The following is a 19,744-nucleotide window of genomic DNA, read 5'->3' on the forward strand; positions in this document are numbered from 1 at the left end:
TTAAAGTAGTCTGTGGTGCTGTACTATGTACATGTACCTAGTGAGGAAAATGGACTCACATGAGATAAGTGTGATACAGCAAAAATTTTGTGCAATCTTAAACTCAGTAGTATTTAGTGAACCAAGGAGGTGATATCCAACTGTATGCCTATTAATCCAACTAGAGTTTTATGTTCAGCTCTGGACACTACATTTTAAGAGAGATGTTGGTAAGCTGAGGTATAACAAGAATAGTAAAAGGTTTGAGAACCATGTCATATGTGGTAAGGGAAGGAACAAAACTAGTGTGAAGAAGAGAACACAATCATAAGCCCCTTAAGTTCATTTCAGATCTTTAGAGGGTTATCATATAAAAGAAAGATTGGGTCTTGTAAACAAGAGTACCAAAAGGCAAAACTAGGACTAGTGAGTGTGACTTACAGGGAGAAACATACTTACTTCAGTGTAAGTAAGCAATTTCTAACAAAGTGGCCCACAAATGGAATGAACTGTCTTGGCACATAAGCATCTATCTCTTCAGGTGCCTAAGCAGAAGCCCAATGACCATGAATCATGGATTCTATAGATAATTCTTGTAACAAATAGGATATTTTATTTTATACTTCTGAGCTTATATTATGTATCTTAGGTTTCTCTTATATCCATATATATAACATTTATGTTAATGTAATATTTTTATAATATAGCTTGTATATTACATTTTAATATATTTCTCTATTTGTATTATATGAATATTCTGTAGGTGCAATTGTGATCTGGCCTACTCTACACAACGTGATAGGGAAGAAAGAATGTGGGTTTTGATGCTAGGTACACCTGAATTTGAAGCTTTATCACTTTAATAACTCTGTGACCTTAAGCAAGTTGTTAAACCTCTCTGGGCTTAATTTTCCTCATCTATAGAAAGGAAATACTAATACCTGATATGCAGGGCTGTTATGAGGACTAAATGAAAAACATTCATCCCATATGAAGACTTAATATAATACCTGGTACATAGTAGATACTCAACAAAAATTAGTGCCCCTTGTCTCCTCATGACATAAACAAAATTGATTTAATCAAAAAATCTCTTTGCACTTTGAGGTGAAGAGAAAACTGAGTAAATAATGCCCAGTATGCTGTAAGTAAAATAAGATATCTAGCAGCCTTCTTATAAGAAATCTATCTTATAAGGGTTACTACAAAGAAAAAAAACCCATTAATTATGATAGAAGTTTTACTTTAAATTGGAAAAATGTTAGAATGCAACATGTGGGGGAAATCTAAATATTAAAGATAGACTTTAAAAAAGAAAAATAAAGATAGACTTAACTCCTGGAAGTATGCAAGTAGTGTAAAATAATGGATAACACTGCCTTTGCCTTACCAGTAGGTGGCAGAAATGACAACTACATTTAATTTCATAAGGGTTAGGTGATGGTGTTCTAAAATTAAATTGATGTTCCTCAAATATTTATATTCATGTTATTTTTCTGTGTTCTATGATTTAATGTATAGTTTAAAATGTTGATTAATTTTGCTTTCATTTTTCAGTGCTAATGAAGGCACGGGACATTTTAAGGTATTTTATTTTCATTTACTTCACAGGAGGACCCTGTAGTACACAATTTAAGAATCAGACTAGCAATCATGTGGAGATTGTTTTCAATTATGGTAGAATTTTGTAAATAAAAATTGTAGAAGTGTGAAGTAGATTGAGTAATGCTTTCATAATAAGTTTATGAGAAAAGAGTTATTAAGTAGGGATTTGTTATTAATTCAGTACAGTGGTTTAAGGAAACAAGTGAGAAAATTTTAAAACTCTAAAACCAAATACTGTGTTAATTTGGTGACTTTAAAAATATTTCAAAGCATTTTTTGCATAGTTGGCATTCAGAGTTAAATATGAGCTTAAATTTGTATTTGCATTTTGGGCTCAAGGTAACCTGCCCTAACTTGTTACTTCAATTATTTACTGAAATTTTGGAGTAGTCTGTGGTGGAGGTAAGAACGAACTCCTTTGTAATATACTTAAGTTCAGAGTTGTCTTAAAGGCTCTATTATCACAGGTCCCATTGTACACAGTGTTGCTCCTATAGTATGAGTCATGCAGGGAAAGGTGACTTTTCCTTTTTTTTTTTTTTTCGAAAAGGTAACTTTTTAAAAAAATGTAATTTTTAAAAAAAGGGCTAAAATCAGGCCTTATAGTCCTCAGGATAGCAAATATATAGGAAATTGCTGACTTTGATAAGCTTTGTTTTTTTTGTTGTTTTTTGTTTGTTTGTTTATTCTTGAGAGAGAGGCAGAGACATAGGCAGAGGGAGAAACAGCCTCCCTACAAGGAGTCCGATGTGGGACTTGATCCAAGACCCCAGGATCACGCCCTGAGCTGAAGGCAGACACTCAATTGCTGAGCCACCTAGGCGTCCCTGATCTGTTTAGATTTTTAGTGACTTTCAAAGTCTGTACTAATACTTTGGGTGGATTATACCTGATTGGGTATACTGTTTTATGAATACATTAGCTTAGAGACATGAATTAAAGCATAGGAATAGATGGGTACTTCTGTGGATGAAGTATATTATAGATGTTTCCCAGAGATCAGTGTGATGGAGGAAATGCAGTGTTAAGTTTGGTAACTTTGAGCTTATTTTAAGTTGTAAAATATCATATTTACGGTGATTAACTTTAGGAATTTCTTTCGTAGTAGTATCGTCGGTGGGAAAGTGACAGAAGTTTCTGTATGGGACAAGTACAGTGTCATGCTCCTATAGTTTGCCAAAGATGTTTATCCAATGACCTATTGTAGCCACACAAACCAACAGTATAAAAACTTCATGACGAAAGAACTAGAAATTAAGTTGAAATATTAGCCTATTGCTTCCACAAAAGCATGATATGGACCTGGAACATTTATATAGTTTCAGTCATCACACATTTGAAAAATATGATGACAGTACCACCTGTGAAGTATTCTTGCCAAAACAAACAGATGTGAAGCTGGTCACATTCCTAGATTTAATCACTAATTTACAAGAAATTCAGGAGACAAAGGAACATGTTAAATGACACTATAGGAATATAATAAGCCAGATCTAGGCAGTGGAAAACTATAGCACAAACAATTGTGTTTCTTGAGAATAAAAGGGAGAAATGAAGAGGAAACATATAAATAACACATTAATCAAAAAGTCTCAAGGGACATAGCTACAATGTATGGAGTTTATTTGGATTTGATTTGGAAAATAAACTAAAAAATTTATGAGAAAATAACCCCAAATTGGAAACAACGCAAATATACATCAACTGGTAAATGGATAAACACAATATGATATATCCACACAATGGAGTGCTGTTTGACAATAAAAAGGAGTACTGATAAGTGCTACAACACAGATAAAATATTTTGAAATATTAAATGAAAACAGGCACAAAAGTTCACATAATGCAGGATTCCATTTATGTGAAATGTCTAGAGCAGAGAAATTCATAGAAGCATGAAATATTATAGATTGGTGGTTGCCAGAGTCTTGGGGGAGAAGGGTAAATTGGAAGTGACTGCTAATTGGCATGGGATTCCTTTCTGGGTGATGAAATTGTTCTGAAATTAGATAGTGGTGATGAGTTGCACAACTCTGTAAAGTAAAAACCACTGAATTGTATACTTTAAAATGGTGAATTTAATGTTATATGAATTGTATCTCAATAAAGCTGTTAAATTTTTAAAAAGTAACTAAGCCGGGAAGCCTGGGTGGCTCAGTGGTTGGGCATCTGCCTTTGGCCCAGGGCATGATCCTGGAGTCCCAGGATCAAGTGCCACATCGGGCTCCCTACATGGAACCTGCTTCTCCCTCTGCCTATGTCTCTGCCTCTCTCTCTGTGTCTCTCATGAATAAATAAATAAAACCTAAACAAAAGTAAATAAATAAAAAAGTAAGCCAAGGGATCCCTGGGTGGCGCAGCGGTTTGGCGCCTGCCTTTGGCCCGGGGCGCGATCCTGGAGACCCGGGATCGAATCCCACATCAGGCTCCCGGTGCATGGAGCCTGCTTCTCCCTCTGCCTGTGTCTCTGCGCCTCTCTCTCTCTCTCTCTCTGTGACTATCATAAATAAATAAATAAATAAATAAATAAATAAATAAATAAATAAATAAATAAATAAATAAATGTATGTAAGCCAAGATCCCAATGGGAACTTTGGGGGTTTTTTGGCTTATTTTTTACGATTTTATTTTATTTTATTTTTTTGATCTCTCAACACATAGAGAGCATAAGCAGGGGAGAGAGGGAAAAGCAGGCTCCCTGCTGAGTAGGCACGGGATGCTTAACCGACTGAGCCACCCAGGCAACCCCCAATGGGAACTTTGAATAGAGTATATATTTAGTGTATATATTGTGAAAGTACAAAAATATCTCTGGTACAAATAATACATGCAAAAATTAGAATTTTAGTTTGAGTTCATATTTATATTTTTTTTTGTGAAATCTTCATTTTTATTCTCTTTAATGACAGCTCTAAAAACAAAATCATTTCCTGCTGGGTAAGAAAATTAAGACAGTTGGTGAAATTTGAACACTTATTGGATATTTTCTGATACCAAGGAATTTTAAAGAATGATAATGGTATTGCGCTTTTTTAAAAAAGTGCTTATCGGGATCCCTGGGTGGCGCAGCGGTTTGGCGCCTGCCTTTGGCCCAGGGCGCGATCCTGGAGACCCGGGATCGAATCCCACGTCGGGCTCCCAGTGCATGGAGCCTGCTTCTCCCTCTGCCTATGTCTCTGCCTCTCTCTCTCTCTCTCTCTGTGTGTGTGACTATCATAAATAAATAAAAATTTTAAAATAAATAAATAAATAAATAAATAAATAAATAAATAAAATAAAACACTGAAAGCTTTTTTTAAAAAAAAGTGCTTATCTTTTAGGGATACATACTGAAGTACTTACAAATGAAATGATATGTCTGGGTTTGCTTCAAAACAAATATGGAGAGTCGGGGTCAGGAAGTAGTTGCAGTGGGAAGTGGGTATGGTATATTTAAAACCAGATTGGCCTTGAGTTGATAAAGCTAAGTGATAGCTATATAGGAATTTGATTATACTAATCTCTCATAGTTTTGAGACATTAAGTTTTCAGTTTTAATTGATGATACAGATGTTAATTTGAAGGCTTTATGCCTGTGAAAGTTGATGAATCTGTTTTAGAAACAAATGATCCTATTAATTCTGTTTTTGTTTTTGTTTTTTTTTTAAGATTTTATTTATTCATGAGAGACACAGAGAGAGAGGCAGAGACAAGGCTGAGAAAGAAGCAGGCTCCATGCAGGAAGCCTGATAGGGAACTCAATCCTGGGACTCTGGGATCACATCCTGAGCCAAAAGCAGACGCTCAACCGCTGAGGCACCCAGGCATCCCTAATTCTGCATTTTGTGATGACCAGAACAGAGTTCTGGTTACAGCTTTTGATATTATTGTTCAGTATTCTTTGCTACTTATAAAGCTGTTTTTATATCTTATCTTATCTTTGAGCTTAAATAAATATGTGTATCTAGGTATGCCTGCCTGGTTGTTAAACTTTTTACCATGTAGACCTGTAGCCTGAAAGTCAAAAACCCTATTTGCTACATTCAATTTCAAAATATTTCACTAGGCAGTAATATAGTCCAGATAATTTTTCCCGAGTCATCTTTTTTAAGCTTTTTAATTGCAATTTTTTTTTTTTTTTTTTTTAGGAGGAAGAGTGATCAGGGAGGGGTGGGCATAGGGAGAGAGAGACTCCTAAGCAGGCCCCACCCTGTGATCATGATCTGAGCCAAAATCAAGAGTTAGATGCTTAACCTGCTGAGCCACTCAGGCGCCTCATTAATTATTTTTATAATTAATTTTTATTTTTTTAAAGATTTTATTCATGAGAGACACACACAGAGAGAGAGAGAGAGAGAGAGGCAGAAGCAGAGGGAGAAGTAGGCTCCATGCAGGGAGCCCGATGTGGTACTTGATCCTGTACCCCAGGATCACGCCCTGAGCCGAAGGCAGGTCCTCAACTGCTGAACCTAATTATGAACATTAGGCGTCCCTAATTATGAACATTTTTAAACGTAGTGAACAATAGATCTTCCCTGTGCCCACCACTCAGCTTTACCAGTTAACTAATGGCTAATTTAATTTCTTCTATACCTTTGTCCACTTCCCTTCTAGTAGTATTCTAAAACAAATCCCCAGCATTTTGCCACTTCATTTGTAAATATTTCAGTATTCTTAAAAGATGAGTCTTTTTTTTAATGACCGTGTGTTAAACCAAAAAAAGTTACGTGTCAGTGTCATAAGAGATAATAAAATGGCAGAGCTATTCTAGATTAGAGATTACAGAAAGATGACAATAAAATGCAATGTGTGAACCTTCATTGGCAAAAGAACAATTTATAAAGGATATTAGGACAATTTACAAAAGAATTTGGGCTATTTAGATAATGGTATTAATATTAAATTTCCCGAATATATATTTCCTGTTCATTGTATTATAGTTATATAGGAGAATCCCTTTATTCTGGGAAGATTACTGCTAATATGCTTAGGGTAAAATATCTGTCTGCAAATAATTCTCATGTCCAACAAAATATTTACATGTACATATACTCACATAAATTAGAAGAGAGAAAGTAAATACAGCAATATATTAACAGTTCATAAACTAGATGAAAGGTATCTGGGTCTTCACAGTACTATCTTACAGTTTTGTAAGTTAAATCAGGATCCAGACAAAGTTCACATGTTGTGATTGGTTGATATGTCTTCACATCTGTAGGTTTTCCATTTCTTTTTCAATTCATCGTTGATATAACTGAGTCATTCATCCTATAGTTTTCTACAGATTAGGTTTTGATGTTGCATTGATGTAGTATAACATGTTTTTCTGTTTCTGTCTTTCCCATGAACTGGTAGTTAAGTCTGAGTGTTGATCAGACAGGTTTGATTTGAGGGAACAAGACTACTTCATAGGTGGTGGTGTTTCTTTCCATCTAGAGATACATGATGTCTGGTTGTCTGGGCCTTTTTATAATATTAGCATCTGTTGGTGCTCAGTGGTTAAGCCCATTAACTTAGGGTTTGGAAAATGATGCTACCATTCCTTCTTTTTTTTTTTTTTAAAGATGTTATTTTTAAGTAATCTCTACACCCCATGTGGAGCTTGAACTTACAACCCCAAGATCAAGAGTTGCATGCTCCACCAACTGATCCAGCCAGGTGCCACTATCATTCCTTCATTTATTTATTTTTTTCTTTAAAGATTTTATTTATTCATGAGAGACAAAGAAAGAAAGGCAGAGAGAAGCAGGCTCTTCTGGGAGCCGGATGTGGGACTCGGTCTGGGCCTGAGCTGAAGGCAGATGCTCAACCACTGAGCCAGCCACCCAGGCATCCCTCATTCCTTCTTTTATTAGTGAAATAGTTCTATAAGGAGAAACTTCACTTTGTCTATTTGTTTAGCTAGTGGTGTAGTTTATATAGGAAAAGCAGGATAAATGCTTGGTTCTTTCCCTTTACTTACCAAGCTCAGAGTAATGAGTTGGTTCATTAGTATACTCCATTCATGACTAAACAGGTTTTGTTGTTTTTACTTTAATATGAACTCATTAATTAAAACATATTTGTGATTGAATGCCATTTCAGTTTTCTTTATTGAAGTTCAAATTTTCCTTCATGTATCACAGTGTGTGATACTTTCTCGCTATCTGATATGACAGGATGTTCATGTTCAACCTGTACATCTGTTGTCCCCCAGACATGGAATTAGTCCTTTCTCCAAAGTATCCTAGTTTCTGTTTGTGGTTTTTATTTTTATTTTATTTTTTCCAGATATTTATTTATTTATTTATTCATTCATTCATTCATTCATTCATAGAGAGAGAGAGAGAGGCAGAGGGAGAAGCAGGCATCATGCAGAGAGCCTGATGTGGGACTCGATCCAGGGTCTCCAGGATCACGCCCTGGGTTGCAGGCGGCACTAAACTGCTGCACCACCGGGGCTGCCCTCTTTTTGTGGTTTTTAAAAATCAAAATCTGGCTGCCAAGGGTTCATTTAGCTGCTGGATTCATAATTGTTTCTAGCCCTGTTGACAGAGATCAGAATTTTTTTCTTTTTTCTTTTTTTAATTTTTTGTTTTAGAATTTTTTTCAAGGTAAAATATAATTATGAGTTGATACCATCTTTTTTTTATTATTAATTTTTTTTATTATTATTTATTTATGATAGTCATACAGAGAGAGAGAGAGAGAGGCAGAGACACAGGCAGAGGGAGAAGCAGGCTCCATGCACCGGGAGCCTGACGTGGGATTCGATCCCGGGTCTCCAGGATCGCGCCCTGGGCCAAAGGCAGGCGCCAAACCGCTGCGCCACCCAGGGATCCCCCATCTTTTTTTTATATCATCTTTTTAAGGGATCTTTTTTTAGTGGTATACATTATCTAAAGCAAGAAAATGACCAAATGTCTTTTAAAATCTCCCTACAGATCTTAAACTAGCTTATTCAACTTTCTTATTGAATTGACCTTTTATGTTATAGATGGTAGGGAAGACCGCTGTGTTTAATTTCAGTGAAATATAATTCTGTGGATTTGTTTCTTCCTGTTTATTTGCAAATGGTAGGAGGCTATGAGGTTGTAGCAGAAAAAATAATGGGTTGACTATGTAGGTGAGAACTGACTTTAGAGCTTTAAATGAAAGGAAGAAAACAAACAAACAAACAAAAAAAAACAAATTATTTTCTTAAAAACCGCATGTGAATTATATGGAGGAAAAATCCAGTTAAGTTGTGAACCAGGGGCATGAGGACTAAGGTTAGCCACATGAGAAAACCCTAGCTTTGAAAGCCAAAACTAGTTTTTTTTCTTTCAGATATTGGCATATCTTACAATTCTGTTCTGGATGATTTTAAAAGTACAATATTTATAACTTTAGCTAAGTTGGATTAATTTTAACAAACACCTGGGGTAAGGTAGGTACTCACCAAGAATTTAGAAATAAGGGAAACTGGACTGTCCTCTGATGGTATACCTGAGGTAAACCCAGGAAATTAACTTTCAGAAATGCACTGGTGGCCAGACAGGCATAGCTAGATAATTCAGAATAGCAGCTTCTTAAGGTACTTAATGGGATTTGCATGCTAATCAAGCATTGTCACCTACAGTGAGGTATTCTCTTGGGGACTGCACCTGGGGTTAGCAGTTAGTACCTTCTCAGGTACTTCTCAGGTACAGTCTCAGTGAGACTGCCTTAGCTTTGTGAGATGACTCCTGTACCTACATTAAAAGAATATGAAACGTTGCCATTTTTTTGTTTAGATTATATCAGTATCCCATGGTGACAATTAGGCACTCTGTAAGAGTCAAATTCTTTTATATAGAGAGTAAAATGGTCACAATACACCAGTAGTAACTATGTGCCAGGAATTGTTAATAGTTATCTACATATATTAACTCATTTTCCTCTTGATAAATCTATGAGGTTTAGTAGGTGCTATTTTTATCTCTTACAAATGGGGACAGCTTTAAAGGTTCACCAACTTGTCCAAAGACTTATAGCTAGAAAATAGCAGAACCCAAAGACTTTTAGCCAGGAAGTCTGTTTCTGGAATAGCCTGCACTTAATTAACACTTATTGTTACCTGCTACACAATGGTAATAGGAGACAGTTTTCTTATTAAGGAACGATCTTAAACCAAACCACAGGTAAGAAAGCTGAGTGCTAATACATGGAACAAATGTTTGCCTAACCTGTCTGGGTCCTCTGGGATCCCTCTCTTTCAGTGTTGAAAAACACTGCTCATATTTTCCTAAAAGTTACCCATTTAGTTCTGATTACTTCAGCTTTTCATATGTATTAGATAGTGCATCCTTAAAATAGTCTTGGACACAGAGTAGATGGCTAAGCATTAGTTTCTGCTTTAAAACCCTGTGGCCTCTCCACCTATCACCTTAGACCATTGGATCAGAATCTAGCCACATATGTCTAAATGTTAATCTTTATTTTATTTTATTATTTAAAATATTTTCCATTTAAAAAAGAAAACTCTTGGGCAGCCCTGGTGGCTCAGCGGTTTAGCACTGCCTTCAGCCCAGGGCGTGATCCTGGAGACCCAGGATTGAGTCCCACATCGGGCTCCCTGCATGGAGCCTGCTTCTCCCGCTGCCTCTCTCTCTCTCTCTCTCTCTCTCTCCTCTCTGTGTATTCTCATGAAGAAATAAATAAAATCTTTAAAAATAAATGAATGAATGAAAACTCTTTATTATGGAAAATTTTGGACTCCTACAAAAGTAGACAGTAGTAAAATGAATGCCCATGTATACTACTCTGCTTCAGTAATTATAAACTCATGGCCAATCTCATTTCATCTATATCTTCACCACTTCTCATAATTTTAAAGCAAATCCCAGACTATACAGTATCATTTTTGTCACTAAATAATTGGATTTGTTTCTAAAAGATAAGGACTTTTTACAAACATGATAATGATACTACAGTTTTAAAAATGAACAGTAAGAGCAGCCCAGGTGGCTCAGTGGTTTAGCGCCGCCTTCAGCCCAGGGTGTGATCCTGGAGACCCTGGATCGAGTCCCACATCAGGCTCCCTGCATGGAGCCTGCTTCTCCCTCTGCCTGTGTCTCTGCCTCCCTCTCTCTCTCTCTCTGTCTCTCATGAATAAATAAATAAAATCTTTAAAAAAAAAATGAACAGCAATTCCTTAATCAAATATCCACATGCTATTTAAGTTTCCTAGATTAGCTCACAAAAATTATTCTATAGGTTTGTTTAAATTAGGACCCAAATAAGATCCATACATTGTAATGGGTTGACATATCTCTTATTTATATTCCTTATGTCTTTTTTAGTCTGGAAGTTCCTCTTTCATCTTGTTCTTTTTTTTTCTTCCAGTTTTTTTGTTGAAGAAACTAGATTGTTTTAGAGATAATTTAGTCTTAGGTATTCTCTGTCAATAAATCTTATTCTAAGTTTTATTTTTTAAAATTTTTTCTAAGTTTTATTTTTGATGAATTATTAAAATAAGCCAGTTAGCCTTTCGATTAAAAAAATTGTTGATGTACTTTTCAGAGAGGGGAAGCTAAGCAAAAATTCTTTTTTTCTTTGATAAATAAATTATCTCAAATTTCATAGTAGTTTTTCTCATAAATCTGTTGAACATATTTTCTATAAAATTTGCTCTATGATTTATACATTTTATGCATATTTATTCTGAAAAGATTTATATATGTTTATTTTTGTAGCCCTTGGAAAAGAAGTTTGTCCGAGTTTCAGGAGAAGCAACTATTGGGCATGTAGAAAAATTCCTCAGAAGAAAAATGGGCCTTGATCCAGCTTGTCAGGTAGTGTACATGTATGTAAAAGGACAGATGAAGTTGAGAGATTACCTTTAGTGTATTGAAGAAAGAACTGTCTCTAGGATTTCATGATGTGGTTTTTGTTTTATGATATGTAGATATTGTAAATACAAATTAGGGATCCCTGGGTGGCGCAGCGGTTTGGCGCCTGCCTTTGGCCCGGGGCGCGATCCTGGAGACCCGGGATCGAATCCCACGTCGGGCTTCCGGTGCATGGAGCCTGCTTCTCCCTCTGCCTGTCTCTGCCTCTCTCTCTCTCTCTGTGTGACTATCATGAATAAATAAATAAAATCTTTAAAAAAAAATAAATAAATAAAAGTAAATACAAATTAAATATTGGTACACAGTGATTCCAGCCCCACTTTTTTTTTTTTTTTTTTTTTTAAGATTTTATTTGAGAGAGAGCTCAAGCACAAGCAGGGGAAATAGCAGAGGAGAGGGAGAAGCAGGCTCCTCACTGAGCAGGGAGCCCTACTTGGGGCTCCATCCCAGGACCCTGAAATCATGACCTGAGCTGAAGGCAGACACTTAACTGACTAAGCCATGGTGCCCCTCCAGTCCCATTTTAATCACATTTGACTTACTCTCTGCTTCTTGCTGCCACTGATTATCACCTGTGTCAGAGAAGAGCTGAGGATATAAGCCTCAGTTCCCCCTCTTTGATAATAATGTAACAGATTATTTATTACCCATCTACCTCTTTTCAGAGGACATCTTTGCATTTATAACAAGTTACCTCCAAGAAACCTAGGAAAGTAAAATAGCTATCTAATATAAGCCCTATTTATTTTTTGAGCATTAGAAAAGATCTCCCATTCTAGCTATGTAATTTGTTCTTGTTGTAAGGTGGAAACTCAAACCTCATGTACTGTTGAACATAACAGAATGTGCACCAGTGAAAATGCACATCTGTATGGTTTTGCTTTTTCATTACATAAATTTTAAGTGGGGTTTTATTCTCCATCACTTGTAAAATTTCATAAAATAATTTTATGACACCTATTTGCTATTAAGTAAAGTAACTGATATTTTATTTTTTAAAGATTTTATTTATTCATGAGAGACACAGGCAGAGGGAGAAGCAGGCTCCATGTAGGGAGCCCGATGCAGGACTCAATCCCGAGACCCCAGAATCACGCCCTGGGCCGAGGGCAGGCGCTTAACCACTGAGCCACCCAGGGATCTCGCTAACTGATATTTTAAAGTTGGCTGAAATTTTGGTAGTGTTTTTAGTACTTGTATTTGTGGATACTAAATATATATCTAATCCAGGGAACAGTGACTACTCTTAACTGAGTTTGGCAATGCTGGCTATATCTCATGGCAACTAAAAGCTGGAATGATTTATCTGTCACCTTGTAGCCATAGTTTACCTGAGGTTACTCCTAGTCTTTTGGTTACAAATCGGTAGCTGCTTAGAGACCTCTGGACAAAGAATTGTGAGTGATCCCATAATCTATTATTTCTAAAAATAGAAGTCAAAGACTTGTACCTGATTATATAGAATAACTAAGAAGTGCCACCCAATAGGATTTTCTTAGGATATAGTTCTGTGGCTAGGTACTGATCAAAACACATTTATAAGTTTTACATTGGTGTTTTAAGAAAGGTAGTAGTTGCGGGGCACCTGGGTGGATCAGTTGGTTAAGCATCAGACTCTTGATTTTAGCTCAAGTCATCATCTCAGGGTTGTGGATCAAGCCCTGCGCTGTGCTTGAGCCCACACAATGGGCATGGAGCCTGCCTGCTTAAGATTCTCTCCGGGATGAGAGGGAGACTCTGCCTATATCTCTGCCTTTCTCTGTGTATCTCTCATGAATAAATAAATAAAATCTTAAAAAAAAAAAATTCAAGGCTTTTAGCATTTAAGAATAAAATTACATAAAATCTGTTTTAACATTTAATTTTCTCTGTCAGCTCTTGGCTCTCTAGGTAAATATTTCTTTCCTATTCAGGTAATATATAGCTGGTAACACTCATAAATTACTGTTTCACCAACATGTTGAAATAGTGAAACGGAGGATTATCAAATATGCAGATGTTGTGACTAAAATTGTTTAGACCTTCTAAATCCAAAAGAGAATAAACAACAATTAACTTCTAACATGAGCAGAACATTGAGCTAGTTAACCATTAATCAAAATAAAATGCTTGGGCGAAAACCCGGTCACTTGAGCCTGCTATGCCGGCCCTTTTTTTTTTTTTTTTTTTTTAAGATTTTATTTATTTATTTCTGAGAATACACAGAGGAAAGAGAGAAGCAGGCGCCATGCAAGGAGCCTGATGCGGAACTCGATCCCGGGTCTCCAGGATCAGGTCCTGGGCTGAAGGCAGTGCTAAACCGCTGAGCCACCTGGGCTGCCCGCCAACCTTCTTTAAACTAGTTATTCTCAAGTAGGAAATGTGTGCTTTGTCTACAGATATGTGACCTTCATTTATGGTTATTTACTAGCAGGAATGAATGATTACTACGGGACTGTTAAATGATAAACTAGCTTTAAAGTTATTTGTGACAGGATGCCTGGGTGGCTCAGCGATTTAGTGCCTGCCTTCAGCCCAGGGCGTGATCCTGGAATCCCGGGATCGAGTCCCACATCAGACTCCCTGCATGGAGCCTGCTTCTCTCTCTGCCTGTCTCTGCCTCTCTTTCTCTCTCTCTCTTTCTTTCTCTCTCTCTCTCTCATGAAGAAATAAATAAAATCTTCAAAAAAAAAAAAGTTATTTGTGGCACATCAGAATAAAAGAAGGAAGACAATTCTGAAAGATAAGAAAACAGATCATGTATTCTTAAAAGAGATTTAAGTTAATCCAAAATTAGAAACCAGTGATTATCTGAATAGATTCCAACAGAGGCCTCAGTGCCTCTGGATTGCCAGGGTTGATTTAGTGGTGTTTTGAACTCATTTATGTTTTATTTTGTTTTATAGTTATTGTGTTCCTTTGTACATAGTTTGATCTTCAGATTTTATTTTGCTTTTGTGAAATGAGACTTAGAAAATGAATATCACATTGATGTCTAAAAATTTTTATATAAAAGAAATACTAGATTTTGTTAATCCTATCATAACTAATTCTATTTTAAAAAGATAGGTTATTTTTATTATTATTTATTTAGTATATGACTTTAACCTTACTATAAAATTGTTTCTAAATCCATTTTTAAACAGACTCTAATGTATCATAAGGCTTGACCCTACCATTTATTTATTACCTATTGATATTAAATTGAGGATCTATATCCTTGGACTTAAGAGTTCAAAGATAAGGGACACCTGGGTGGATCAGCCATTAAATGTCTCTGCCTTTAGCTCAGGGTATGACCCTGGAGTCCCGGGATCGAGTCCCACATCGGGCTCCCTGCTAGGAGCCTGCTTTTCCCTCTACCTATGTCTTTGCCTATTTCTCTGTCTCTCATGAATAAATAAAATCTTTAAAAAGAAAAGAAAAAGAGTACAAAGATGAGACAGAAAATTCATGCCACCCAGGGACTCAGTTGTGTGGAAAAGATACACAAGAAAACAACTGAATGACAATAGGATATGGTGAGTACAAGAAGAGCACAAGGGTAAATGATTTAAATCTGGAGGAGCCAATGAACAGACTTGAAGAGTAGATAGGAATTGCCAAAGAAAAAATAACTTTCTATCAAAGAAAAGAATATGTATGAACAAATGTGGTACTAGCTCATTCAATGAAATATCCTATCTTGGAATCTAGTGTCATTTTGCTTGTTAAAAAAAAAAAAATACAGATTAAAAAAAAATAAAATGATACAGGTTTTTCTTGCCTTAAGACTATCCTCATATTCTGACTTCTTTCTTTCTTTCTTTCTTTCTTTCTTTCTTTCTTTCTTTCTTTCTTTCTTTCTTTCTTTCTTTCTTTCTTTCTTTCTAATATTTATTTATTCATGAGAGAGACAGAGAGAGGCAGAGACATAGGCAGAGGGAGAAGCAGGCTCCATTCACGGAGCCTGGTGTGGGACTCGATCCCAGGACTCCAGAATCATGCCCTGGGCTAAAGGCAGACACTAAACCACTGAGCCACCCAGGGATCCCCTCACATTCTGATTTCTGCTCTGAGATCAAGAAATATTATAGTTGTCCTTTCTATCTGAAACTTGATACTCCAGAGGGTAGAAAGATTATACAGAAAAAAAGTTAATAAAGCTGACTTGAGGTTGCTGTCTTTAGAAGGGCCTGCTCACAAGGTTAGCCCTTGCCTAGCATCTAGGAACTTGGGTTGCAAAAAGTTTCCTACAATAATAGGAAAATAGGGAATAGTTCCCTAACTGATAAGGGTGTTAATACTATGCCTAGACTATATAAACAGTGGGTCTGTGCTAAATACCAGCTTTCCTTCTGGGAGTTTGGAATTTAGTAGTTGCTAGGCAGAGAATGCCAACATGAACAGCCCTCAGTAAAAATCTACTCTGATCTTCAAATGGGCTTCCCTGGATAGAAACATCGTACAAGTTGGCTGCATTTCCAGTGCTAGGAAAGGGAGTACTGTGGGTGTGTCTTTTCCTGATCTGAGGAGGGTATGTGTGCATAGGAAGCTAGTGTGTGGACTTGTCCAGATTCCATCTACGTCTTTTTCCCTTACTGATCTGGCCATGTGTCCTTGCTGTGTTTTGTGAGTCCATCTAGCAAATTACCAAATATGTGGGTTATGTTTGTGGAAACTTCAGATGTGACTCTGTTTGAATGTGATGATTTATGAAATATTTGTAATCATGTGACTTTTAAAAATGAGTATGTAAAATTGAAAGCAATTTAAATGTTTATTAAGGGGATGGGGACATAAATTATATATTCATAAAATGGAACACTATAGCTATTAGAGCTGTGTACTTCAAAGATGTCCATGGTATATTAAGTTTTTTTTTTTTTGTTTTTTAAATAACTTGTAGAACAATTTATGTGGTATAATCCCATTTAAACAAAACAAAACAAAACAAAAAACCCACATGCACACATAGCATTTAGGGCCATATACATCAAAATGTTAGTAACTGGCCACCTTCTGGGGGGTTAAGATTAAGTTGAAAAATGTAGTAACCAAACCATAAATGTATACCATGTGGTGAAGTTCAGGAAGAGTGATGGCCCTTGGATTGCTGAATATTAAATCAAAATGTAGTGATAGTTTCCTAATTCTTTAATTTTTCATGGATCTAAATTCTGTGCACAAGGTACGCTACCATTGCTTTTAAGCCATTTTGCAAACAAGTATTGCTCTGCCAGTTTTGAAACTAGCAAGTGTGAAACACAAAAGGTGGTACTAATCAGAGTTTATGCATTATGAGATAGCATGGGTGTTGACAAATTATGACCTATGGGCCAAATCTAGCTTACCATCTGTTTTATAAATAAAATTTCAGTGGAACACAGCCATACTAAAGCTGTTTTCATGCGGTAGTGGCAGATTGAGTAGATATGACAGAGATCCAGAAGCCATCCTTACTGTCTAACATTTTATGGGAAAGGTTTGCCAACCCCTGACATGTACTTAGGCTTTGGAGAAAGATAGTCGTGGAGACAGACCTGGGTTTAGATCTGGACTTTGCTAGTTACTAGCTTTGTGACCTTAGGAAAGTTAAATGTTTTTACCTTTTAGTATTCCTTTCTGTAAAATGGGAATTATAATACCTAGCTCACAAGAATGTGAAGATTAGATGAGATCCCATATGTTGAATACGTAATATAACATATGGTGGACATAGTAGCTTCTCAGTGAAATGCAGCTGCTTTCACTATTCTTCCCCATCCATGCCTATGGTTTTAGGGAGATTAACATGTTGGCAGTGTGTTGGGTTTTTAGAGTAAACAGAATTTGAAAGTAGGAAATGTGGTTAGGAGGTGGTGTGGTGTCTGCTTTAAGCCTAGGGGCAGCAGCTGAAAGGATGATATGAACTCTAAGGGGTATTATGAAAAAAGAAACCATAGGAGTTGGTAACTTTGCATGTAAGAAGAAAGGGAAAGGAGAAATACAAGAGTCAGAAGTGATATTCTATTATGGGTTAGAGAACAAGAAGAAATGTCATGTTATAAACTAAACAAGGACATAGGAGATGTAGCCAATGAAGGGATCTATATTAATATTAATAAGACATCAAGGACTTGACCCCATTTTAAGGCAATGGGAAAGGAGCACCCATTGCAAGACAAAGATTGAAGATTTGCATTCCTGTCTTAGCAAGTAGGTATACTGGAATCTGACTACCTTATAGTATATAACTTGTTATATACATTGTATACGTCATTATTTCTAGAGCATCCGCTGTAAAAGTAGATATATCTTAGAGCGTTGACGTTACTAAAGATACTTAAGATCTTAAGATGTTGCATCCATAAAACAGTTCCCTTAGTGTGTACTTTATGTCAGGGTTAGGCTCTGCATTGTTGGAAAATGAGATGTTCCTTATAAGAGAATTATCCAAATAACTAAAGAATGGCTTTTTAAGTATTATATACCCTTTTAATCATTTTATCATGGAACTTAAAAAAACTGTACCTTGATGCTGAATATATCAAGTGTGACTTTACTTGTTCTCAGAGATTCAAGGAAGTCATTTTGAGTATCTGCTGTACTATGCTATTGTCCTTCAATGTCTTCTAATGCTCCTTCCATTTTGCTTTATTTTTGTAGCAAGTTTCTAAAATCTGTCTTGAGGGTGTTTTATCATTCTAACATAAAATAGCAAAATCTAGTCTGGGAGTAATTATGTTGGGTTTTTCCTTAATTTTTTCATATGATTTTTTTGAAGCAGGAAAGCAATTTGATACTCTTACTTGCCCGTAGGTAGATATCATCTGTGGTGATCACTTGTTGGAGCAGTATCAAACTCTAAGGGAAATCCGTCGTGCAATCGGTGATGCAGCAATGCAGGTTGGTCTTAGACTTTATCATGCTTATGCCTAACAGGGAAGTTATTTAATGAAAGAAATGTTATTAGCCTTACTTGTACTGTAAATAATAAAGGTAGTATTTATTGGATGCTTACTGTGTGTCAGGCATTTTTAGAATGGTTTATGTGGTAGCTCTTTTATTCCTCATATTTCTATGTTTTCTATGGACATGTTATTACTTCTCTTTGGTGTACATCTAGGAGTGGAATCACTGGGTCATATGGTAATTAGGTGTTTAACATTTTGAGGAACTGTTAAGACTGTTTCTGTTTCCAAAGCAACTTCACCATTTTATAATCCCTCCAGAAGTGTATGTGGGTTCCAGTTTCCCTAGATCCTTGCCAACACTTGCTATTTTTTTTATTACAGCCATCCTATCAGGTGTGCAGTGGTCTCCTTGTGGTTTTGATTCCTTTTTTTTTTTTTTTTTAAAGATTTTATTTATTTATTCATGAGAGACACAGAGAGAGAGAGGCAGAGGGAGAGGAAGAAGCAGGTTCCATGCAGGGAGCCCAATGTGGGACTTGATCCCAGGACTGCAGGATCGTGCCCTGAGCTGAAGGCAGGTGCTCAACCACTGTGCCACCCAGGTGTCCCGTGTGGTTTTGATTTCATTTACCTGATGACTAGTCATGCTGAGGATCTTTTCCTGTATTATTGGCCATTTGTTTATCTTCTTTGGAAAAGTTTCTATTTAGATCCTTGGCCCATTTTTAAAAATTGGGGGTTTTGTCTTTTAGTATTGAGTTGTAAGAATTCTTCATATATCCTAAATTCTAGTCCACCACTATCAGGTATACGATTTGTAAAAAATTTCCCCTATTCAGTGGGTTGTCTTTTCATTTCCTTTGTGTTGACCTTTCAAACACAAAAGTTTTTAATTATAATGAAGTCCGTTTTATCTGTTTTGCCTTTTGTTCCTTCCGTGTTTGGTGTCCCATCTAAGAAACCATTGCCTAATCCAAGATCATAAATATTTACACCTGTATTTACTATATATTAATTTTACTTATTCTAGGATGTCATGTAAGTGGAATCATAGAACATGTACTCTTTTGGGTCTGGCATCTTTCATTCAGCATACATTTTGAAACTTATCCATGTAGTTGCATGTAGCAACTTTTATTGCTTTTTATTGCTGCGTAATATTTCTTTGTATAACATGCCATATTTTATCATTTTCCTATTCATAGATATATGGGATATTTCCAATTTTTGGCTAATACAAATAAAGCAGCTATAAACAGTCCTATACAAGTAAATTTTTTTCTCCCTCTTCCTAGTCGTCTTTTTAAACCAGTTTTTTGAGAACATATGCTTTCGCTTATTTTGGACAAATTAGGAGTGGAATTGTTGCATCATAGGAAAGATGTATATTTTGTTTGATAGGAAGCAAATAATTGGTACATTTTGATGTGATTTTTGTGACTGTGCTTTACCACCAACCTATAAAGAACTATT

At 36.1% G+C, this 19,744-nt stretch overlaps 1 protein-coding gene across 4 annotated transcripts in view; it reads left to right on the forward strand.

Annotated features, from left to right (window-relative positions):
- The window catches only part of PCGF6 (polycomb group ring finger 6), a 46,668-nt gene that overhangs the window by 18,142 nt on the left and 8,782 nt on the right, over positions 1-19,744 (forward strand). For 3 of the 4 annotated variants that reach the window (XM_041744360.1, XM_041744361.1, XM_041744359.1), the window contains 3 exons: positions 1,537-1,564; positions 11,262-11,360; positions 18,177-18,263. In XM_041744360.1, the coding sequence (XP_041600294.1) occupies positions 1,537-1,564; positions 11,262-11,360; positions 18,177-18,263 (214 nt within the window). The remainder of the gene's footprint in view (positions 1-1,536; positions 1,565-11,261; positions 11,361-18,176; positions 18,264-19,744) is intronic. The other variant, XM_041744362.1, reaches the window with a different exon arrangement.

Source organism: Vulpes lagopus, chromosome 2 (assembly GCF_018345385.1).
Source record: "Vulpes lagopus strain Blue_001 chromosome 2, ASM1834538v1, whole genome shotgun sequence".
Taxonomy (NCBI): Eukaryota; Metazoa; Chordata; class Mammalia; order Carnivora; family Canidae; genus Vulpes; species Vulpes lagopus.